Source organism: Podarcis filfolensis (genome assembly GCF_964270895.1).
Source record: "Podarcis filfolensis genome assembly, chromosome: 3".
Classification (NCBI taxonomy): domain Eukaryota; kingdom Metazoa; phylum Chordata; class Lepidosauria; order Squamata; family Lacertidae; genus Podarcis; species Podarcis filfolensis.
The window spans coordinates 37,415,999-37,441,317 of NC_139606.1; the positions used below are offsets into that span (position 1 = coordinate 37,415,999).

At 43.2% G+C, this 25,319-nt stretch overlaps 2 protein-coding genes across 6 annotated transcripts in view; one reads left to right on the forward strand and one right to left on the reverse strand.

Moving 5' to 3' along the window:
- Nucleotides 1-25,319, forward strand: part of ADGRB3 (adhesion G protein-coupled receptor B3) — a 437,944-nt gene that overhangs the window by 194,796 nt on the left and 217,829 nt on the right. For all 5 annotated transcript variants that reach the window (XM_083607031.1, XM_083607028.1, XM_083607027.1 and 2 more), the window contains 3 exons: nucleotides 4,174-4,368; nucleotides 16,813-16,881; nucleotides 19,153-19,261. In XM_083607031.1, coding sequence (XP_083463157.1) covers nucleotides 4,174-4,368; nucleotides 16,813-16,881; nucleotides 19,153-19,261 — 373 coding nt within the window. The remainder of the gene's footprint in view (nucleotides 1-4,173; nucleotides 4,369-16,812; nucleotides 16,882-19,152; nucleotides 19,262-25,319) is intronic.
- LOC310759795 (dynein light chain roadblock-type 2-like) lies at nucleotides 8,277-8,737 on the reverse strand. The gene has a single exon (XM_083607514.1). The coding sequence runs from the start codon at nucleotides 8,713-8,715 to the stop codon at nucleotides 8,425-8,427; it is 291 nt and encodes a 96-aa protein (XP_083463640.1). The 5' UTR covers nucleotides 8,716-8,737; the 3' UTR covers nucleotides 8,277-8,424.

A 25,319-nucleotide genomic window follows, 5' to 3' on the forward strand; every position in this document is an offset into this window, starting at 1 on the left:
CAGCACGACAAATGTAATTCATGTTTGCAAAACAAATATCTGTAGCTAGAGATACCAATATTGAGATGAAAACCAAGTGCCATGACACAGTGTAAAAAAAAAAAACAGGGTTCATTTGAAGAATACTTGCTGTTTAAAACACAAAGACTTTATTCCCTGAATGAGAAGACCCATGCAATTTAACTGCTGGCTATAATATATCTGTCGCTCTGTGTGTGCATGCACATGTCACAAGCTTTTCGGAGACCTCATTCTCCTTTCCTTTGATTTTTTCCCCCTCTTGTCAATTTACATTACGTAAAGTCAGAACACAAAATCTTAAAGACATGCCCCATGGTTAAGCACCAGCAGCAGCCAAATTGTTCACACAGCATTCCAGTATCAGCTGGTTTAATCGGCGACAATTGCAGTATTTAGAGAAAAGAATGAATGCTATAAAGCAAACATGGGGAGAATTTTAAGAATGAAACTATTTCCAGGGCTGAATCTACTACATTTGCTCTATCTGTCCTCGCTTTCTGATGAACATTGTACCTCTTAGTGCTACAAATCCTATGCGCTTCAATTCTTCTGCTTCATTTATATTTATTTTGTACTTTTCTCCAAAATTACCTTCACAAGGTGAAGACTTGAGAAAATATACAACAAAAATAGTAAGAACATATATGTACATAGATGTAAAAACCACAAAACCTAAGAAAGTTATGCAGCAGCAGCTAGTGGTTTCACCCAAAGCCAAGCAAAGTAGGCCGATTTATGAAACTAAGCAGTAGATGTATCTCACAGGAATAATTCTATACCAAACACAATAGAGAAATAAATTTTCTAATAATTCTACTACATGCGAAATAGATTTTTCATTTTATAGAATTATAGAATCACAGGGTTGGCAGGGAGCCCAAGGGTCATCTATTCCAACCCCCTGCAATGCAAGAATCTCAACTAAAGCATCCATGACAGATGGACAGATTTTCTTACCACATACCTGGCCGTGCTTCGTTGTTTTCCTCTATTGTTGAATTGTTGGAACACTCTGTTAGTTTTGTTTGTTATATATATAATAAAATATATTTTAAAAATCTACTACAAACAACAAAATTTACATAACAAATGCCGCTCAAAGGTTTGCAGACCCACTGAAATTAAAGTAAGGTCCATTCATTTAAATAGGTTCACTCTGTGCAAGTAGAATGACTGTTGACCACAGCCCCATAGGGTGCAATCCTGTGACCCCTGGGAGAATGACATAGGAGCCATAGGATGCACCAGAGCTTCTGCTCTGGTGTGGGTGGGTGGGGTTATGGGTGGTGTGGGAGGGAGGCAGAACCAATGTTGGATCCCTGCCATTTTGGCAACTTTCTCAACCCTGACCCAGCCAGGGAGCCCTGACATTGTTGATGTAATTTTAATCTGTTTTAGTATTTTAACTTTTGAATGTTTTCAAGTATGATTTTGAGGTTTTTTCCTCAACTAAGTGACGTATGAATTTTATGTAATAAATAATTAAATTATTTAACCTGAAGTACCCAGATCAAATTACTAATGAACCCATAACATCCATATCAATCAGCAAAGGTTGCAAAGTAAGTATAGTTACATCATTCACAATCCTTGTCATATTTCCTTTCAGCCTTACTGTACCCCATCATCCCACTTTGGTTTTTAGTAGCTATAGTGACTGGAAAAGAAGTAGCTGTACACTGCACTTTGGGTTTCCAACTTTCACTATGTATTGTTTTTCAGCAAAAATTAGGGCACTCTGGATCCCAGATCAATGTCCACTAACTAATGAAAACCAATTTTCAATATGCACATCTATTGTGAGACAGCAGTTGAAGTACCACTTTAACAGCTCCTTTATTCCACCATCTCGTGGCTCATAAACTGCATCTTAATAAGCCTGCATGTAAGTGCACTAAAAGATGACCTTCACATAGGAAGAATAGCACTGTCGACCAGAGCAACTTTCTTCAGCAATGTAAGCCTCCCCCCCCCACCGCCATGTTGCTTTGTGACTTACACATTAACCTGATAACTACAAGAAGCTGAGTTGTATTCAGAATCTCAGTCAAAATATATATCAAGTAACAACTTCTCCTTTCTGTAGTTTGGAACACAACACATATTTGCCTCACTTTACAGGTCAGAGACCCAAAGGGAAGCCATCCATCTGAGCCCTGCTTATTCTTACCAAATCATTCTAATAGTACCTTCAATCTATAGCAGGGGTGACTAACTTATAGATCTCCAGATGTTGTCCTAGCCAATGATCAGCAATGTTGGGAGCTGTCGTCCAGCAACATCTAGAGCAACACAAGTTCCCCAGGATTCAACTTATGAAGACTTCCACTTACACAATGCAGTTTCATCCCATGCCCCTGTGCCCCCTGAAATTGATACCAGGGAGGGGATCAGGAGAGCTTCCAGAACGGGGTGGGTGGGGCTGGTGATTGTTCCATCTGACAAGCCAAAACACCTGCACTGATGGAACAATCAGAAGAGTGCAGTGTTGAATTCCTCCTCTGGTTTCAAGTTCATTTCCATGCCAGATTTGAACAGATTATGGACTCCTTATGGTCAGAGCCTACAGACAAACAAACATAGAGCTCAATACTGTATAGCAATATGGAAGGATTTTTGCAAGAACCTATTTTCACAGGCAAAAAAACCTGGTATTTGCCTTAAGTACAAAAGCGGTTAGGGAGAGATGGCAGTCCCCACGAGCTTGTTCTCCATCCTGCCTCTCCCTGGGCCCATTTGAGCATTCTTCCTCGAGTAAAGTATTGGGACCCTTTCTTGATAGTTGTAAGGAGTGATAAAAAGAAGTTGAAGGTGGTTGTTTAAAAAGTGATGACTGCCATTTTTTTATTTATGGAGGCTATTGTTGCATGCATCTCTCTGAAACCATTTATCTTTTATCATTTGCTCTTTAGGAGGGCATCTTTCACTTTTCATTTTTACCTATGGTACAAAAAGGTAATATGCTGGCTTTGTAACATCCTCCTGCTGCATGCTGTAATATATCTATTGACTTGGCTTAAAGGGCAGCTGAAACTAATGAATTTGCACCAACTGGCAGCTAAGGAGAAAAGTGTAATAGACGGTCCCCATAAATTCTGCATATGCATATAGTGATTCATAGATTTTGTCTTTCCATGGGAAATGGTTCCCTTTGTTCTCAACATTTACGTATGTCAGGCTTTCACAACTGGATGACTAGGTATTTATTTTGTATTGTTTTTAAACTCTTCTGTCTCTTCTGCAACTATTTTAAACTGCTTTTATTATATTTGGTACATTGCCTTGGGACATACACGTAAGGCAAGTAATAAATACTACTAATAATACATATAAACCTACAGCTGTCAGGCATAAGAACTGTGGTAACATCAGCTACCAAACCCAGTCCCATACCCTGAAGTAACTTCCTTTTGTATTCTTCAAATGGATTAGGCCACACAATCCAAACAAACAGGAGAACAAGGAAAGAAGAAGCATATAAATGTCACCCGGAGACTGACAGGAATGGGATTTTACATCCTACAAAACCATGTGTGCAAATTAGAGTTTATTATGCCAAAATAAATTTCAACAAGCTTGGAACCTATTGGTTGCTCATCTTTAGGGATAAATTGCTCAAAAACATAGTGAGCCTGAAACAGCCACATTCTATTGTGATACTCTTTTCAGAGAGACACTCTTATCTCTAAGGCATCAAAATACAAAGGAACCTATAAATCAAGGTTTTGCCAGTGACTTGAATAGAATGTAGATTGCTCTCATAAAGTGGTTATTTATGTAGTCTGGCAATGTAATGTGTCTGAAGTTCTCATACAAAAAAAGTATATGGAAGCTAAGTATAATGACTGCAGCTGTGTGGCTTTTTGTTTTTTGTGTGTTTTTTAAATAACATGCCTCCAGATTCTCCGACTCAGTAGCTTACTCTGGCCCAGCATATTTCTTTGTGGAAAAATTAAGAAGTAGCTCTCTTACTTCCCCCCTAAATGTGTTTCATGACATCCTATGTAAAATTGACACCATGGCTAAGCTGTAAATTATTCCAGTTTCTTTAGAATATCCTCATAGCAATCTCTCAAGTTCATTTGGTGATGAGTCTGGGACTATTTAGTAAAGTAGGTTCTAATATTTATCACACTGTTTTAACTTTCACAGATTAAAGAACATCTTGCAAAAGGACAGAGGACACTGGCAGGTGAAGGAATGTCCCAGGTGACGAAGACCCTTCTGGATTTAACTCAGAGGAAGAATTTTTATGCCGGGGATCTCTTGGTTTCTGTGGAAATTCTCAGAAATGTTACAGATACATTTAAAAGAGCAAGCTACATTCCAGCTTCTGATGGGGTCCAGGTAAGTGAATCTAGTAGTACAGCATAGCTAAGTAGCCATAGCTAAGTAAGTAGAATGTTCTTGGCATCTCCAGTTAAAATGATCTCTGGTAAGGAGAGCAGCTGCCTGAGATCTTAGAGGGCTGCTTCCACTGAGAGGACCAAACACTGAACTAGATCACTCTTCTCCAATATGGTGCCCTCCATCTGTTGTGGACTACAACTCCCAGCTGCCCCAGATAGCATGACCAATTGCAGGAGAGGAGAGTAGGAGAGCTCAGCTTTGGCAGTAACGTGAAATCTGTTTCTGCATTCCACGTTCTGTTTTTACGTTCACTATGTAGTGAATGGCCACTAGGATTAAAGGCATGACAGTTTTCATTATTGCTGACATGTAATATTTGATAAGAAATTGATGCTCTGTAACTGGCATACCTGCCTTCAATACAGACTTGATTGGTTGCAAAGCCAGCACAATTAATTGTTTTGTCACACTGAGCTGGAAGTGCACCACCTCCTGAACATATGTGCTGATTCAGAAAGTCTTTGTATCAGGCATTTAGGCTGCAGCAAAAGCAAACATAACAATGGCAACATCGTTAATTTGACACCGTTTATCCTAGGTACTTCAATCTGATAAAGCCACATCCTAATTAGTGTTAAAAGAGAAGACAACAAAGGCTGCTTTAACTCAACTCTACAGTCAGACCCAGACAGAGAGGATAGTAGTTTTGCTCATCCTTAAAATAAAATTTAAAAACCCACTGTGGGCAGCATGAGAAGAATTTAAGATAAGCCCCAAAGCTTCTCTTTTCCAACATTCTGTTTCCTGCAGTGGCCAATGAGATGCCAGTGGGAAGCTCACAAACAGGCACATGAAGGCAATAGCCTTCTCACACTGCTCTTCCCTGGTGACTGGTATTCAGAGGCGTGCTGCCTCTGATCTTGCCGGTGGCGCAAAGCCATCCTGCATAGTAGCCACCGAGAGCTAGCTAATCACAAGAGACATAATCTTTCTTAAGCACACCTCCTGTATCGAAACCTAAAGCAGAATGTTAAGTAGTAAGAATGGCCATGAACGCTAGTGTCTGGTGGTCCCAGGATATAACCTAAAGGCACATGAGACCACCAACTTGCTGAAATTAAGCAGGTCTGAATCTAGTCAATGTGTGCATGGGTGATTGCTTGGGAACCATATGTACACCGCCTTGGGTCTCATGATGGAAGAAAGGAAGGATATTAATTTAAGGGAATAAATAAATAAAATGACCATCCATTAAGCTACTCAGAATACATCATGCAACTGTCTGCTAGGACAATAAATTATTTTAATTAGATGATAGCAGTGTGACTTTAATTGAAGTCTATGAGGGGAAAGAACTTCATGCTGGCTAATAACTTTGAATATATGGACTGCATTTTTCTGGGTTTCCTGTACTTGGCTTCCTGTACCAAACTTTTCCTTTAAAAAAAAACACCACAGAAATTTGCATGTCAATCCTGCACAGAATGGACATTATATTGGCTATTTTCTGTAGTTTAAGATTTCATCTTGAACTACTGTCATTAAGAGTTTAGGGCTTTTTAAGTAAGCAAGAAAGTACCTCCCCCAATACCTCCTGGATGCAAACTTTCTTTCTACAATGGCAAATAAATGACACTGCAGGGGCTAATACAGATGTGCTGGTTTGTTTAAGCATGGCTGGATGCAGGATTGCATGTTCTTTACCCACAACTCCTCAAACCCTACCTGAAGACAGCTGATATCTTGATGCTGACCTTCTTGATAAACCCAGGATCTGAAACCATACAAATATGAACACATTTGCAGTGTTTCTGCAGCATCCTACTGTATCCGAAAGTCAAATGTTGAGCATGCATTTAACACTGGCCCACACTTGTGGTTTGTTTTTGTTTTTCTGACAAAGAATCTTAGAGTTGGAAGGGATCCTGAGGGTCATCTAGTCCAACCCCTGCAATGCAGGAATCTCAGCTAGAGCATCCATGACAGATGACCATCCAGCCTGTTTAAAAACCTCCAAGGAAGGAGAGTCCACCACCTCTTGTGGGAGTCTGTTCCACTGCTGAACAGCTCTTACCGTCAGAAAGTTTTTCCAAACGTTTAGTTGGAATCTCCTTTCTTGCAGCTTGAAGCCATTGGTTCGAGTCCTATCCTCCAGAGCAGGAGAAAACAAGCATGCTCCCTCCTCCATGTGACAGCCCTTAAGATATTTGAAGATGGCTATCATATCTCTTCTCAGTCTCCTCTTTTCCAGGCTAAACATACCCAGCTCCTTCAAGCGCTCCTCATAAGGCTTACGGTAGTTTCCAGACCCTTGATCATCTTGGTTGCCCTGCTCTGCACCCATCCCAGCTTGTCAACATCCTTCTTAAATTGTGGTGCCCAGAATTGGACACAGTATTCCAAGTGTGGTCTGACTAAAGCAGAATAGAGTGGTTCTATTACTTCCCTTGATCCGGCCACTATACTTCTGTTGATGCAGCCTAGAATAGCACTATCTATTCATGTGTCTCAGCTTGCTAAGCACCTATACTTGAGGCATAAACTGAAAAAAGAGACAGAAAACAGATGTTGCTGTAAATTGACTCTGGCTGTAGGATGTTTCCATCATCTGCTGCAGAACTTTCAATAATGATTCATGGAAAAGTGAAGAATTAAAGTCAACCAAGTTGCTTAGGCTCTTACCCTGCTTTTTTTAAAAAAAATGCCTCAAATGTTCATAGAAACACAACGGCCTAGACCTTAAGTTCCCATGAGCTGAACTCTGCTCACATTCTTGCATATGGGGGGGGGAGCGCTTTTTTTTTTTTTTTTTTTTGCAATTCTCTGTTCCTTTCTGTAGCCCCTATATCCTCTGGAAATATGTTCTGGAGGTTTTCATGTCCATCAAAACAGTGCAGGGTGGCAGCACAGGGGCAAGAAAAAGGTCAGGGATTCTTTTTCAGCTGGAATTCGCTAGAACTCAGTTCCATTGCCATTATAAAGAGAACAAGGGAGGCGTTCATGGTGAGTTCTGGCACCTCTTTTTCTAGAAAAACAGCACTGAGAAAGGTGCAATGAAAATCCTCTTTCCCACTTCCACATGCAGAAAGTGCATATGAACAGAAGGGAAGCTTAAGAGTGAAGCCAGAGTTAGCTACCGTATTTTTCGCCCTATAGGACGCACCTTTTCCCCTCCAAAAATGAAGGGGAAATGTGTGTGCGTCCTATGGGGTGAATGCAGGCTTTCGCTGAAGCCTGGAGAGTGAGAGGGGTCGGTGCGCACCGACCCCTCTCACTCTCCAGGCTTCAGGAAGCTATCCGCAAGCCCTGCGAGCCCGGTGGGAGTTCCCGCCAGGCTCGCAAGGCTTGCGGATAGCAGCCTGTTCTGGGGGCTGGGGTCGAGGGAAGCTCGGGCTTCCCCCGCCCCAGCCCCGCGGCTGGGGGGGAGGAATTTTTTTTTTATTTCCCCCCCCAAAAAAACTAGTGTGCCCTATAGGGCGAAAAATACGGTAGTTAGTTAGTTTGTTTGTTTGTTTCCAGTATATATATTTTCCATCATTCGTTACGAAAGTAATCACAATATTCATAATAGAATAATATTTATGAGAACATGAAATCAACAGTAAAATAATGACACAAATATGCGCATCTAAAACAATTACCTTCGATCAAACAACAAATAATCATCACAGGCCATTTTCATACTTCAGAAGGCCTAGCAGAATAAGAATCTTGTCAGCTGGTGATGAAAATTAGCTAACGTAGGTGCCAACCTAATTTCAGGAGGAAATGTGTGCTGTTAATCAAAGTTGTTGCTTTAATTCTAAATCTTTCTCTTTAAAAATTCTACACGTGCTTTAAGCATTTACATTTATTGTCCTTTAAGCGGTTAGACACACTTTTATTAATTCAGTTACAAATACAATGCATTTGCACACACGAGAGATTTTAGCTTGCAAACTTCCTGACAAGTTACTGGAAATGTTTCTTAGTGGTATGTTATGCCTTTATATAGCTGCAGTAAATGTTATTTTAAAATTGTAGCACAGTTCTCATAAAATTGGTGTGGATGGTCTATTCACAAGTGTTTTGGATAACAATCAAAAGATATTCCTTATCTGGGGCAACCATGATTTCATGGTTCTTTGATCTAATCCCAAGAAAGGTTAGATCAGTCTGGGGATCGATAACTCTCACTGTGCTTTTTGCTTTCATCATGAGCTGATGAAGGAGACCAGCGTATTGTACTGTAGTTGAGTTGACAAGAGTGGTTCTGATTGGGATGCCTTCTGCATTTACGACAATAGTTCCAATAACTCCTTTATGTGACTGGATCCTCTTTAAAGTTTCTTCTACCTCTGCCATTGCTCAGCTGGGAAGGCTCAAAGGCCTCCATTTTCTAAATATCTCAAGAGTTGTACCAAACTTCTAAGTGCCCAAGCAATGCCTCAAATTGATTTGAATAAATATCTGATAAATATTTAAGTCACAAAGCATTTGCTTTGTGCCAGTCTAGTTTGTCTTAATTCTTTGCAAACAATTATAATGCATGATTAAAACATGTTCCAACTCGGGTGTTATAAAGGAACAACCTGAGTGGTCCACCAGCTTTTCAGGCCTGAAATTTGAGAAAGTGTCATGAAGAGAATAAAATGGTGGCCTTGATAAGTGTGGCTAGTCAAAATTTGCGGCCGCAACTAAATACCTATTTTCATAGATAGTATGGTGAGGCTGAAAGGGAAGACGCGTACCCAAAAAACTGAGTACAAGATAGAGTTTGGATCTGAGACCCAAATACCAAGCCACATATTTCACTCCACATAGCATCCCAAATCATCAGTCTAGCAGAAAGCAAAATGCGTAGACTGGGAGATAATTCACCTATTGCCCTGCTCTTCTCACCCCACCTGCCAACCTAGCAGTTTGAAAGAATGTCAAAGTGCAAGTAGATAAATAGGTACTGCTCTGGCAGGAAGGTAAATGGCGTTTCCGTGCTCTGCTCTGGTTCGCCAGAAGCAGCTTAGTCATGCTGACCACATGACCCGGAAGCTGTAAGCCGGCTCCCTTGGCCAATAAAGCGAGATGAGCGCCGCAACCCCAGAGTCGGTCACGACTGGACCTAATGGTCAGGGGTCCCTTTACCTTTACCTCTCACCCCACCACTTCCTAACTTCATCTGCCCCAACTGCCTTTCCTGTCAACCCCTGCCCAACAAAGAGCTGGGGTAAAAAAGTGTGAGACTAACAGCGCCATCCAGTGTTCCCCTGGATGGCTTTTGGCAGAATTAGATTCTCTAAGCTTGAATCTAGCCCAGAATCCATCAGATTCCAGCATATTTCTTTAGAAACAGGCCCCAGAACAACTGCTATGCACATTGATTACATCATGACATTAAGTTGATTCATAACACTTTGCAGTCTTTGGATATGTGCAAGGAGTTCATAAAGCTTTAAAAAAAATAAAAATTATACAAAGCATGCTAAGTATTTAAGTATCTCACCATAGGGAAGGTAAACTATGTCAGCAATGGCACACATAAATGTTTGTGGGCCATGCCAGGTCTCGCATGTGTGTGGTGAGGATGCATATTTGAGGTTCAGAGATGTTGGCATTGCATGCACCAAAGTCTCTGAAGCAGCATGCACATCAGTGATGGTGTCAGTCCTTGACATGGCACAAACTTCCACAAAGGTAATCATAATAATAATAAGTTTTTATTTATACCCCGCCCTTCCCGGTTTAAAATCCGGGCTCAGGGCAGCTAACAGCAAATATAAAACATTGTTTAAAATGTGACTTTAAAACAGCATAAAACAGCATAGAATACAACATAAAATGCAGCATTAATATCAATAAAATTCAAAAATTCAGGGGTCATTTTTTTTGGGGGGGGAACCCCAGTCAGTAGACACTGAATGATCACCAGGGCTAACTGGTCCTACTAGGGCCAGCAAGGATGTGTGGGAATAAGAATTTAAATGTTGGGTCCCAGAAAGGGTTTCTTCATAGAAGAGGAAAGGGAAAAGGGAATAGAGGATCAGGCTAATTCAAATTGTAGGCCAGGTGGAATAGCTCTGTCTTACAGGCCCTGCGGAAGGAGATCAAGTCTGGTACAAGGACTGGTAAAGTCAAAATACAAAAGCCCACTAAACCCTTAACAATTTGCTCAGTACTTTACTGAAAAAAAATATTTCAGATCCATTCCCACTTGTTTGCTGTAGTTGATAAAGGCCCAGCAGAGGTAACTTTGACTCCAGCTTTTCCAGTGATAATGGATTCTTTCCCATTTGTACAGCCCAAGAATGTGAAGGGATCCTTGGAGAGCTACCACATGTGTGCTAGATCGTTGCCCTTCCTGTCTCATTAAATAGGCCACTGGGGAACTGGCCAAGCAGGTAAAGAGAGTGGTCAGTGCCTCCTTACATACAACAAGTCAGGATCCTAGTATGCCTAAAGAAGGCAGTGTTAAGATTTCTATTGAAAAATCCTTCCCTGAATCCCACCATACTGGATAATTATCAGCAGTTTCCAGCGCTGCATTTCTGGGCTAGGTTACTAGAGCATGTGGTGGAGTCCCATCTCCAGGGGTTTCGGGATGAGATGGATTATCTAGATCCATTTCACTCTAGTTTCAAGCCTGGTTGAGGGACAGAAGCGCCTTTGGTCACCTAGGTGGACGACTTGCACCAGGAATTGGACAAGGGGAGTGTGTCCCTATTGGATCTGCTGGACCTTTCAGCGGCTTTCGTTACCATCACCCACAGTATCCTCTCCATCTGATCCTTGAGCTCTCCCGAGGCCTATAAGCACACCCACACTGGATTTCCCCCATGTAGACTGTATGCAAACATTCAAGTGGAAATATCCAGAGGAGGGACAGGCAAGCCTAGTGGAATAATTCCACTGTCCACCATGAATAGTGCCTACCCACAAAGAATATTATTCAGACAGGGCCTCTCATTTAGTACCATGAGTGCCCTAAAAAGGTAAAGGGATCCCTGACCATTAGGTCCAGTCATGGCCGACTCAGGTTGCGACGCTTATCTCGCTTTACTGGCCGAGGGAGCCGGCGTACAGCTTCCGGGTCATGTGGCCAGCATGACTAAGCCACTTCTGGCGAACCAGAGCAGCACACGGAAACGCCGTTTACCTTCCCCCCGGAGCGGTACCTATTTATCTACTTGCACTTTGATGTGTTTTCGAACTGCTAGGTTGGCAGGAGCAGGGACCGAGCAACGGGAGCTCACCCCGTCGCGGGGATTCGAACCACCAACCTTCTGATCGGCAAGTCCTAGGCTCTGTGGTTTAACCCATAGCGCCACCCGCATCCCTAGGTGCTGCAAAATTCTTAATAGGAGAGAAAACAACATCAGCATTTGAGAATATGGGGGGGTGGAGAACAATAAATGTACCACTAATTCTGTTTTTTAGAGCTTGTTGGCTTAAAATCACATTGCTTTTTAGATGTTTTGCATTGTGCTAATAAGACATTTAAAGCTAAATTAAAATCAATAAGGCTCTCTGGACATTTTTAACATGAAAGCCTTTCCTTGTGGCCTTTAATTAACCTTTTAGAAGTATGGACACATTTAGGGGATGTCTGTGTTAGCCTTGTAATCTTTTATGCTTCCAGAGGTGTTGGGAAGGGAATAATTATAGAAATGAAGTTATCTCTTTAGGGAGGAATATTGTAGGTTAAGCTCCTTCTCATCTCATATTCGCACTCTGTTTTATAATGGGCTATATATTACTGCTGTTCCAGTGATGCAGTGTAGGATATTAGAGGGGTGTGTTACATATTTGCTGGCAAATATATTGGGGATCTGATTCATCAGATCCCCAATGTAAATTCAATGAAGAGTTTCCCCACTGCCTTGATACTGAAGACCGGATCGAGTCTTTAGAATTGTCTTTCCCGTTTCTAATTAGTCAGTGTAGTAATTTTTGCACTTGTGAATTTTCTAATTAAGGGTTTGTTCACATTATGATGCCACTTAATGGCTTTCCAGCAATTTCAGAGAAGGGTTTTAACTCAGTTGTAGAGCACATGCAGGGCATACAGAATGTCACAGGTTCAGTCCCTGGCATCTCCAGGTATGGCTGATAATGGTCCCCTGCCTGAAATCAATGTACACAGTGCCAAGTTAGATGGAACAATGGTTTGGCATGATATACAGCAACTTCCTATAGTCTATGTTCAGGAAAGGCCTGGACTCTTTGTTACCTGTTTTAAATCACCCTATAGCCCAAATTCAACCAACATTCAACTGGCATGCATCCAGAAAGTCCATCAAAACCTTCATTATGTGAAATCCTCACCCCAGTTCAATCCCCTCTAAGAATAAGTTATGAAGACAGGTGTTTCATATGAAATGTAATGGTAGTATATTAATAGACAATCCACCGTGTGTGGTGTGTCAGTTGCAGAAACAGGCACGGTGAACACCACAATGTAGTAAGAGATTTTGTTATTAAAGTTTTGGCAACAATTGATTTAGCTGCCATGATGCCATGAATATATATAATTAATGGAATTAACATTCACAAACATTAAGTATGTTTAGTCATAACTGCTGTGCAGAACTGGTTTTTGAGTAGCTTAATGTGTCTTCTGTAGAAGTAGGGTACTACAGTGGTATCTTGGGTTACATATGCTTCAGGTTACATATGCTTCAGGTTACATACGCTTCAGGTTACAGACTCCACTCACCCAGAAATAGTGCTTCAGGTCAAGAACTTTGCTTCAGGATAAGAACAGAAATTGGGCTCCGGCGGCACGGCGGCAGCAGGAGGCCCCATTAGCTAAAGTGGTGCTTCAGGTTAAGAACAGTTTCAGGTTAAGAACGGACCTCCAGAACGAATTAAGTACTTAACCCGAGGTACCACTGTGTGCACATACCAAGATTATATTGGTAGTGATGAAGTATTTAAACTCTTCTCTGCAGTAATATGCGTTATGAATGATTACTTGGAAACAAATTCCAGGGTGTTCAAAGAGAGTCAGTGATCTTTAACATGTGCTTAGGAGAGGACCTCCATTATGACATAATCTGGAGCTGCTTTCATGATGTAGTTGTGAAAGTGAAAACCTTTCCCCCACACTTATAATCAAGTGTGAAAGATCGGTGTGTGTGTGTTTGATCATATGAATTTTAACTTTAATTAGCCACTGTGCAAAGTCACTGAGTGATGTGAAAAGCTTTCCTCCCCATGTGGAGATGTAAAATATGGAAGACAGAAAGGTTAGTATTTTAAATATTTATTCGCACAATGCAGAAGGGATGTGCTTCAGCCTCCAAAGAGTATTCAGGATTTGAGCACAGATTTATTTGTGGTTTGGCACTCTCACATCACATTCGCAACAACGGGTCTAGACACAAGATGACCAGACTATGCCCTGGCTTTGGAAACTTAGATTTATTTTGACAGCTAATATTTGGAATGCCAGCATGCCATAATTTCTGAAGAACTGAGGGCTAGATTATGCATCACAAACATAGAGTTTGTGTGCTTAACTCTTCCTACATCTGCCTCCTTCCTCCCATAGTTTCTCCGTCCAGATCTTGTTAATCTGCTTGGATTTCTGGGTGTATGTATGTTATGTCACAGGAAAAAATGGACCCAGGCAGCAGATGAGGGAAAAAAGAGGCAGGTGGGAGAAAGGTTTAAGACCCTTCTATCTACCACTTCCCCGCCCCCAGGAAATCATGTTTACCCCCACATCGCTTTGCAGCCATTTGGCAGAAACCCAGGTTCCCATATGTCTTGTTCAGCCCTTAATGACACCTGTTATGAGGGTCAGTACAACACGTGGCACCACCTTAAGCAGCCATCCTACTACTGCTCTCATCTGTCACTCCTTCACCTCTCCCCCCTTGCTTTTAAATTGTTTTGCCATTGACAATGTGGGAGTCTCTCCACTTTCTGTGAGCGAGGGGGTCCTTCCTCAGTGTGAGGCATTATGGGTGAGGTGGTCCTGGAGAGTGCCTGTGCCACTGCCACTTTGTCAGGGCAACTAGAAATTCTCTTTACAGATTAGTTGGAGGTTTAAAGTTATTTTAGTATTTTTAGCTCTCTCTCTTTTTTTAATAAGCATTTCTAGCTGCTGAGGTAAAGCTAGTGAGAGCCAGTGTGGTGTAGTGGTTAAGAGCGGTAGACTCGTAATCTGGTGAACCGGGTTTGATTCCCTGCTCCTCCACATGCAGCTGCTGGGTGACCTTGGGCTAGTCACACTTCTCTGAAGTCTCTCAGCCCCACTCACCTCACAGAGTGTTTGTTGTGGGGGAGGAAGGGAAAGGGGATTGTTAGCCGCTTTGAGACTCCTGAAGGGGAGTGATAAAGCGGGATATCAAATCCAAACTCTTCTCTTCTTCTTCTTTTTCTCCTGGTCACCTCAGCTATAAGATCTTGCCCTTAGAAAGATGCATGAGGATGAGATGGGCGCTTTGCAGAACACTTTGACAGGAGTCTTTCTCAGATGGGTGGTGGTTGCAGCAGTGGCCAGCCATGATCATCATCATCATTTTTTATTTGTATGCCGCCTTTCCATAGTTAAAAAACAATGCTCAAGGCGGCTTACAGCATAACAAGATTTACCTAATTACAAAAGTCATAAACAATAAATAAACCACATAAAAAATACAGAACCAAATGGGAAACAATTTCCACATAAATCAAAATCTAAAACTAAGAATACAGCATTAATGCCACAGTTTAAAATGACATAGGTAAAAAATAACAGCAATTTAAACAAAATGGAGCCCGCTCTGCCCAGTAGCAGCAGCGGCAGCGGCGGCAGCAGTCCTTTCTAGAGTCCATCAGGCCCCGCCCTAGGCCAGGTGTTGAGTGGCAGGACTGGGGCCCTCAGGCACTGAGCAGCGGAGTAATGTCGCATTAATTCGCTGTTCCCCAGCTCCCACTGCTGAGGCAGTTGTCTCATTTCACCTCATGATAGGGCCAGCCCTGTCTAGCAACATCTATTTTCATTTTGAAAAGGTGATTGGAACAGAAGGAATATAGAATGAATATATTGTGTTCACGTTTGGTTAAGCACAGTGCAAAAAACAGTACAGTTTGGCTTCTTTTTGACCTTGGATCAATATGAAGGCCTGCATTTTAAAATGTAAATAGTAACAGGATAATTGACAGACTATGGATAAACCTGGATTACTTATAAAGAAAAAGTTATCAAAACTGAGCCCAACTTTTACAGCTAAAGATAGAAGCGGTATAAATGGATTGAAGTATTTATTGTGGTTAAAAATAGAGTTTTGAGAATAACTTGAAAGAAACCAACTGACAGAAAATGTGTTATTTAAAAGCCACCTAGTACAATCCTAGATGTGGACTGTCCAAGATGTGGTTCATGTAAATATATTCCAGTAAGCAGGCTATAGAAACTAATAACTTAAGCTCAAAAAGGTTGAGAAAAGTATCTTTTTATATTTCAGTTTCTACTTCTGACAGAAAAAAGTGTGTAATGGCATTTACAAGGCTGAAACTTTTAACTGGTTTACCGGGTAGAATAGGATTGTGGTGCATAGGTTTGGCTTATTCATTATTGGTGGGCGATGTTAATTAATGAGACAAAATTTGTGAAGAAACGATTCAGGGACACAATTGTTTGCTCTTGTAGTTAAGAACATTTTGGTACTGGCCACATAACAGGGAATGAAAGACAAAATAAGAAAAATGGCCTTTCTTCAACAATGGATTGCAACTTTTGCTTAACAGATGGTAGCTTTTCTTAACACTTTAGAAAGGCCTGCATGGTTGTGATAACATGTGAACTGATTGCCATAGCTGGCAACCTCACTAGACCATACAGTTCAATATACAAGTTTGTGTCCTTATAGCACTCCATCTGTTAAAAAAGTCATTTTAGATAAGGGGATTTTTTTTTTAACATACTGATTTTGAAATGTATGCAATGCATTATAAACCCATACATCCGGGGGATGGGATAAATGATAAATTTGCTTCCTAGAAAATCTCTCTCATGTGAGCATTTCTGTTACCACAGATGCTCATATTCTATCTTTAAGGTAACTGCAGCAGCCAACAGAATTTAAAATGACCAATGGAAACAAAATGTCCCTGATAAGTTCATTTGAGTATTGACAGAAGTATACTGGTACAGGTGAAAGCCAAAAGAAATCACAAACCCACAACTGTTATTTTTTACTTGGGCAGGGGTAGCCAACATGGTACCCTCCAGAGGTTTTAGACTCCAGCTTCCATCAACCCCAACCAGCATGTCCATTAGTCAGGGATGATGGGAGTTGTAGTCCACAATGTCTGAAGAGCAGAACATGTGCTACTGCCAACAGAGGGGGACTCTCCGTTACCATGTTTCAGCTGCAAGCCTTATATAAAGTAGCATCATACATACTACAAAGTTTTTACTGCGTTGCATGCTATATATTTCTGTTATATAAGCTCATTGTCTTCTTGAATTTTCAGAACTTCTTTCAAATAGTTAGTAACCTTCTGGATGAAGAGAACAAAGAGAAATGGGAAGATGCGCAGCAGGTAAATTTGTACAGATTTACCAGTCATTTGCTGTTGGAAACTTTGCCCCTTACCTGACCTAGAGAGAATGACATTACTTGTGTGCATTATTTAAGTGGTTATTTATCATTGGATTAGAACAGGCAAATTGTTTAGAACTGAATGCTTGTCCGAACAAATAGGTTTTCAATACCCACACACACTTGGAAAAGGAAGGTGCTTGTTGGACCACATTAGAGAGAGCATTCCAAGCTTTTGGTGCACCTACCTTTCTTACAGGTGATGAGACAGAGAGCAGGGCATCTCTACCAAACTCATTGTTTGAACAGAGAGAAAGTAGTTCTTCAGCATTAAAGGTTAATGCCATGACTTTAAATTGAACTTGGCAATAAATAGATAACCAATATACATGACCTAAGTTCCCATTGTCTGTTTTGGCAGGAGATTCTGGACTTACGAAAGAAAGACCTTCAGATAGCACATAGTTAATCTTAGGAACTTTGTTTCTGCAGGACGGGTGGTGAACACTATCTTAGATGGGGATTAGACAAATTCATGGAGGTTAAGGTGATCAATAGCTATTATTCATAATGTATATATTTCAGGCATTATAGGTTCAGAGGCAGCATGCCTTTGAATTTCAGCTGTTGGGAAACAACAGTGGGAGAGGGATGCTGTGCCCTTGACCCTGCTTAGTTGGCTTCCAATAGGCAACTGATAGGCCGCTGTGGGAAGCAGGATGTTAAGACTAAGTGGGCATTTCTTCTGATCCAGCAAGGCTGCTCCTATGTAGTCATGCAGTCTGTGAAAATACATTTGCCAAGAGCATCCTTGTTTTACCCCAGCGTTGATAAAAATATGTTCAAATATAATTCCAAAGAATCTGACTCCTCCTCACATTTTAAAAGCTATAGCAGCCATTCATACAAGTATGTGTACATTGTGGGTGCACATGCAGACAACCTTCACAACTGCATAAACTGCATGCATTTGAAATAGATATTCTTATTTTATCAAGCTTTGTACGGCTGCTGTTTTATTAATGCTGTTTTTGAAGCTGTTTCTTAATGTCATGGTGATGTATGTATATTTTAACTTTTTATTCTACTTTTGCTGCAAGTTGCCCTGGATGCCCTTAACAGGTAGAAGGAAAAGGCATAAGCTTTCAGTAAATAAATAAATCCCTGCCAAAAAGTTAGGACATTTGTTCTATCAAATGGACTACGGAGCGGTATCTTTCTCAGATTCAAAGCTGCACAGTTAGTCTTGTCACATCCAGGAAATCATGTCGTATCCAGGAAAGAAAATAGGACGAGACTCTCCTAGGTTTGCACATATTTAATTCAGAGTGCTTGAAAGAAAACAGAATGAGATTGCTTAGCTGGAAACAGCTCGCTTCCAACAAGTTGCCATTGTTTAGATTAGGTAAAATATTCATTGTGTATTATAAACCATACATGCATATTTTATGACCCACGAGATGATGAACTTAACATGAAGACTTTCAAAAGTCCTTCCATAGGATTAACCAGGTTAGGATGCTCTATGTGTGTGTGTGTTTTGGTGGGGAGGGGGATAGTCTAAAACTGCAGCACATTTTCTTGGGGTTGGGTGGGAGTGGATCAACAACTGAGCAAGAACAATTTGTACTGCTGTAGATTTTCACATGGGAAAAGGCACTTTTCTAAATTCTCCCACAACCAGCAAAAGCAGCAAAAGCCCTGCCATGTAAAGTCAGCGTGGGAAGCCCAAAGTAGACATTTTAAATAATCATAATTATTATCATCATTTTTAATTTTTATTTACGGAAAAACGGTAACCCTCCCAGACTGCAGCAAATCATGGATAAAATAAAGAAATCAAAAGGATGCATCCCAAGGAATGCCCATCCTTTATGTTTCCTGCAAAGTTGTGCTTTGTTGGCAGTGTTGCTCAGGCCTTCGCCACGGATGCAAACAGGGGCACGCTGGCTCTGAGAGGTGTCTGGCATCATCATCATCCATGGAGAGAGGGCTTTACACTTTGCTAAAACTGCCCACCCCATGGTCGCTGTATGCAGATGGGAGAGATCAAAGCTCCTCTATCTTGATGCTTGAGTACACATGATGTACCCTAAAGGCTAAAATAAAGCTTGCCTTTTAATCACATGTCATTGATACCAATTTCAACCTGATAACAGTTTCAGATTCTGATAGTTTTGTTATGCTGGACATGCATGTGTTACATTAGTCCCACTGAGTTTGTTTGTTTTGAGGTCTTGTAGTAATTGTGTGCCTGACCTTCATTTTTTAGATCTATCCAGGCTCGATAGAACTAATGCAGGTGATTGAAGATTTTATACACATTGTTGGAATGGGGATGATGGACTTTCAGAATTCATACTTAATGACTGGAAATGTAGGTAAGAAATAGGAATTTCTTTTATCATATATACTTATATGTGATATGTTGAAAAAGTATGCATTGTATAAATACTGCTTCTCTCACACGTAGAACCTAGATCCACCCTCACTTCCAAACCTACCTTTTGCTGTTAAGCATTGTACAATATATATGCGTCATATTCCTGGTGGGATCTTCTTAGAAAGTGGGTATGGTTCTTAGGAAGTAAAATCTTGCATTCTATCGGAAACCAGGTTACCACACTTTTATTCACAACAATAGATTCCGCAGCATTTCCAATCATGTTACAATGCTATTGTAATGGGAATTGGGGTTGCTTGTGCGTAAATTCCAAACTGCTCCCAGCTGTTGGTGTAGCTAAACCTTTCCCTGATTTGACAGCCCTTACAAGGCGACTGTCTCAGTCACTGGCAGAATCCGTCAGTGGGCGTTCCCTGAACTTCTTCCAACATAAAAGCTGTTGTACGCCAAGTCTCCGCCTAGCCTCCCTGCGCGGAAGTCTTCTGCGCAGAGTGGGCGTGGCCAGCGGAGGTCCTGGGCTCTCCCCGCTGGTCTCTGCGGAAGAGTCTTGGAGCCCTCTCACCGAAGACCTTCCCTGCTCCCCTTCCTTCCTGGTGTCACGCCGATTTCCTTCCCCAAGGGAAGTGTTTTTCTCTCCCTGCTGGTCCCTTCTCCTGCATCGTCGGAGAGCCCTACCTCCACTCTTGGCTCCGATGTCAGTTCCCTGACAGCTATGGTGGCCGCTTTGCATCGCTGAAAATAAGATACTCATCATCAAAAGTGAGAGCACTAATCTGCATAGATTTGCACATACTAATTTACAGGTATATATGAAAATTGAAAATAATTACTAGAATTAAAATTTCACCGAAGGTGAGCCCAATCCATTTCCTATTCAAGTCAGCCTCCACCTTAAAAAAACCAACACCTTACACTAATTTGCATATCACCCAAATCATTTCTTGCTAAATTAATTACAGCCCAGATGATCCAGATCTTGCTCCACACACAGTTTCTCTTAAATTAAGCCAGATCTCTTCCATTATTCAATCTTCATATCATCACCTTCCGTAAATCAAATTGAATTCAAAGTACCGTATTTTTCGTCCCATAGGACGCTCCGTCCCATAGGACGCACCTAGTTTTTTTGGGGGGGGGGACAAAGGAAAAAAAAATTCCTTTATTTCCCCCCCCCCAAAACCAGGTCGGGGAAACCGAACCAGGTCGAGGAACAGCGGGATGGCGGCGCTGCGCCTCCATGCTGTCCCCTGAGCTTGTGGGGCTGGCCGATGTGTGCCCGGCTCGCGGGGCGCTCTGCTTCAGCGCGCCCTGCCCGCCGGGTGGCAGGCTGCTATCCGAAGTGGGGAGCCCTGCGGGGAACTCCTGCAGGGCTCCCCACGCTGCGGATGTCTGCCCGGCGCGAGGGGCACTCTGCTTCAGGGCGCCCTGCGCGCCGGGCGGCAGGCTGCTATCCGCAGCATGGGGAGCCCTGCGGGGAACTCCTGCAGGGTTCCCCACGCTGCGGATGTCTGCCCGGTGCGAGGGGCGCTCTGCTTCAGGGCGCCCCTCGCACCGGGCGGCAGGCTGCTATCCGCAGCCTAGACAGCCCTGCGGGAACTCCCGCAGGGCTGCCTAGGCTGCGGATGTGTTCCCGAAGCGCCGGGCGTTCTGCTTTCAGCGCGCCCGGCGCTCCGGGAAACAGGCTGCTATCCGCAGCCTAGACAACCCTGCGGGAACTCCCGCAGGGCTGCCTAGGCTGCGGATGTCTTCCTGAAGCCTGGAGAGCGAGAGGGGCCGGTGCGCACCGACCCCTCTAACTCTCCAAGCTTCAGCGAAAGCCTGCATTCGCCCCATAGGACACACACACATTTTCCCTTCATTTTTGGAGGGGAAAAAGTGCGTCCTATAGGGCGAAAAATACGGTAAATAGAAGGCGCATTGCAATTCCATTCAAAAGAAGGATTCTTACTATAAGCTGAGGGAGCTCATAGTGGGTGGGTGATTTGTTTGTCTTTCTCCCTATCCCAATTCTTTTACCTGCAAAGGCAAAATGTCAGCTGACCTGCACCACGCAAATCAGAATCTCAATGCCTGGCCCTAGAAAGAGGAAGGAGGCCATTTCCATTTATTTTCTGAAACCAGGGCCGTCTTAAGCATATCCGGCACTGTGGTGCAAAGCTTCCTCCGGCGCTCCCCCTCCCCATTTCCCAGAGTTGTCCACCTTTTTTTAGGGAGGTTGGTGCTGCCAGCGAGGCTGGAGGAGGTGTGCAGCAGCTGGAGGGCAGCTCCTCCGGCAGGGAAGAGGCGGAGGCTGAACGCAGCGCCTCCCGGCTCAGCTGGCCGCTTCGTGCCGCGCTGGCCATGGCAGAAGGTGGCTCCGGGAGTGACGCTACATGCCGGAGGTGGGCAAGGGCAGTGAGCTGATGCCAGGAAGTGCCGTGTCCAGCCTCTGCCTCTTCCCTGGCACCCTCCAGAACTTGGCACCCTAGCGCCTCGCGCCACTAGCCTCTGTGGGTAAGAAGACCCTGCCTGAAACATTGTCCCTGAAAAGAAAGTCAAAATGATGTGGCTTTCTTTCCCAGAGCAAGCACTAAGATTTCAGTTTTGCATAGTCCATTAGTGTCTGACCAACAATTGACAGGTGGCCCATGAAAGGTGCCCCCCCCCCCAACCTGCATAGAACTGGAGAAAAATGGATATGCTTATCTAGCACATATATAACATTATCACAAAAGAAGGTCCGCCCCCCCACCCCCCCGCAAGCTAAAACACTTCACACACTGGTGCCGACCTATTTTGACATTTATAAATCAAACTGGCATTATCTGAGAAATTGTAATTGGGTGGTTTCCTGTGTTTGAGCAACATTTGAAATTTTAGAATGAGGCACATTAATTTTAAAAATGTCACATAAAAGTGTCTTTTACTTAAGGGATACTCCAGCTGCTCTCTTTTCATCACAGAGCCCCAGTTTCACTTCAGTATCAATCAGTGCTTAATAATCACATCCCAGGTTGGGTGTGGCTGAATCCGTGTTCCTGCCACTGGGCTGGAATAATTTACACTCCTTACGCATGTATCCCCTAAACATTTACTGCTATGCTAAATGTAACTCTAAGGTGCTAAACCATTAGTTATGGAAATATGCATTCCCCCCCTCACAAAGTTAATAATAGGCCTGCCACTTCAGGTTTCATTTAATTTTATCTCAGCAAACAGGAAAATAAATAAAGAAATCAGTTTGGAGGGAGGATAACAACAACCCTTGGCCTAATTTTATGTAGCCTTTGATGAGGAGGGCTCAAATGGGGAGAAAGAGGGAAGAAGGGAAGCTGGAGTGTATGGGGCAATGGAAGGAAGGAGTGAACCTCATTTAAGCAAAGAGTTCAGCCCTCTGGCAGCCCCCCTCCTCAGAGAGCCTGGTACATGGGGAGAAAAAGAGAGTGAGAGAGGTGGCAAAGAGCAGAGTAGGTGCCCAGATTTGGGTGCCCAGTTGGGCGTGTGCACAACATGATGTCATGACACCATGTGCAGGTGTGCTGGCACTGCAGTGGCAACTGGGCCGGAGCCCCCACCTCTGCCACGGGGCCTCTGTTGCAGCCCACACGGCCTGTGGAGATGGCACTCCGCTGCCCAACCCCCGCCGTTGCAACCAGGCCAAGGTCTCCACCACGAGGCCTCCACTGAGGCCACAGATGCACCCTGGAAGCATGGCTGTGGCCGCAGCAGGCCCCAACAGAGGCCTTGCAGCGGAGGTGGAGGCCCCAGCCCAGTCACTGCTGCCAGGGGTGAACGAAGGCTAACTGACACCCGGGGCAGGGCAAACTGCCGACTGTGCACACGTTGCGCTGCTATGTACGACGCATGTGTGGCGTTGCTACGTACAGCGCATGCGTGCAACACCCTGCATGCGTTGTACGTAGCGGTTTGCCGCTGGTGCCGCCCAAGCGCTGTATGGATGGTGGTGGTATCCTCTGCTTGCGGCTGCAGACATGAAGAGAGCATCCTCCACATGCCGCTGTGGTAGTGGCGTGATGGCTGCTCGTGCTGCCGCACCTGGGGGCAACGGGGCAAGCACCCCGCAAGGTGCCTTCTTGTCACCCCTCCAGACATGGCACCTGAGACACACTGCCTCCCCCCTTGTGACACCCCTGGCTGCCGCAGCACCAGAGAGCCAGCGGAGGTAAGGCAGCAGGTGGCAGACTGAGGCCAAGGAGCATGTGCATGTGCAACATGGTGGCTGGGCACCCACAGTAGAAATTTTGTGGGTGCCCAGGCATCCAGGGCACCCCAGAGATGGCACCAGTGGTACAGAGATAGAAAAGGGAGTGCTAGAATGTCAGAAAGAGAGAGGGTTGCCACAGAGAGACGGAGGGACAGGGCTGTGCCCACTTTTGGTTTTGGCTTTCTCCACTCTCAGCTCTTGCCTTGCATACTTCAGGCATGAAGCCCACAACAAGATTGCAAGGCCTTCTGAACTACTGTAACCAGCCTGCACAATTGAAGGAGATCCTGTCTGGCAGCCTAAGAGTAATGGTATTCAGTTATGTCCTTTATGGCCACATGCAAGCAACATTGCACCTGTGATCAAGGGGTCTCTATCCAGTGCTGCATGGTGTGTCATAAGTGTAGCTAGCAAGTAGTCCACACCCTGGCCTACAAACAGTATTCCCACCTAATGACTGTGTGAACTGGACCTATGCTTCTCCTGGAAACAGCGTGAAAATGCTGATTGTAGGAACAAGCATATCCGTGTTGGGAAGTGGATGCAGCCAGCATGATTTGCCACAATAAATTTGCACACTTGCAGAAGCCTTTTCACAGTGGAATTTGAGCTTGGTGCAAATTGCTCCACTGTCTTTTATTAGGTGTTTGGGTTTGATTTGGTCTTTTAAAGAAAAACAAAATAGCCTGCATATCACATACTGTGGATATTTCCATACATCATTGCAGTAGTGTAGCAAATGAAGAAGGCTTTGCTGCCACAGCCTTTCCCTGTGTGCTCTGACAATCCTGCAGACATGAGGAGCAACTGGTTCGGGACTTAGAATGCCCTTGAATGGATGTCTGAGGTTAATAGAATCAATAAGTAGTAGCAGAATCTGAGAGGCTAAACAAAAGGAAAGGAAATGGTTATTAAAGATACTGCACCTAGCAACAAGTCCAATCATATAAAACGCTTCAGTGGTGCTAAAAGAGCAGAAGTCTGCTCTTATACCTACCAATCAGAGGTCGTTCAGGAAGAGTGAAATTGGCACTGAAAAACACTATTCATAATTTTCAGAAGGTCAGCAAAATCAATTTTGAGGCAAATACTGTTCTGAAAGTACTGATTATGACAGAATAACAAGAGGTGAGAAGCTGCGTCTCTGGGCATAAAAAAAAAAATAGTGTGGGAGAAATGAGACGCCGGTTGCTTAAACAGCTGTAGCTAAAATGCTGATACACTTAACATGCATATTCACAATAATTGCCTGCAGGAATGAAGTGTGAATTTGCAGAACGTCTGAAAACTTAACAGCAAATTTATTGCTTTGTCAGTTATTTACACTTACGCTTTAAAAACAACAATTATTACTACTTTTAGAAGTAGACATGACAGAATATATGTGGCATGCTTGTGATGTAGTGGTTAGAGTGGTGGACTAGGGCCTTGGGAGACCAGAGTTCAAATCCCCATCCATCCATGCAGTTCATTGGGAGCCCTTGGGCCAATCATAATTTCTAAGCCTAAATTACCTACCTCACAGGGTTGTTGTGAGAATAAAAATGGGGAGGGGAGAACCATGTATACTATATTAAGCTCTTTGGGGCAGGGGGAGTTGGATATAAATGTGGTAGGAGCGGGTAGTAATTTAATTAAAATACTTTTGTTGAGACATAGTCCAGCCAAAGCTAGGCATATACTCAGAAAACTTTCAGATGGATTGTGTTCTTTGGTACCAGAGCATTATTTGTACAATAAATGACCATTGTTTCTTTTAGGAATTGACCACGACAGTACTTGTTTCAGAGTAAGCGTTTGCTCAGAATCACAACATTTGCATTAGGAAGTT

Coding starts and splice junctions, on each gene's coding strand:
- LOC310759795 (XM_083607514.1), bottom strand. CDS start 8,715: ATGGCAGAGGTAGAAGAAACTTTAAAGAGGATCCAGTCACATAAAGGA.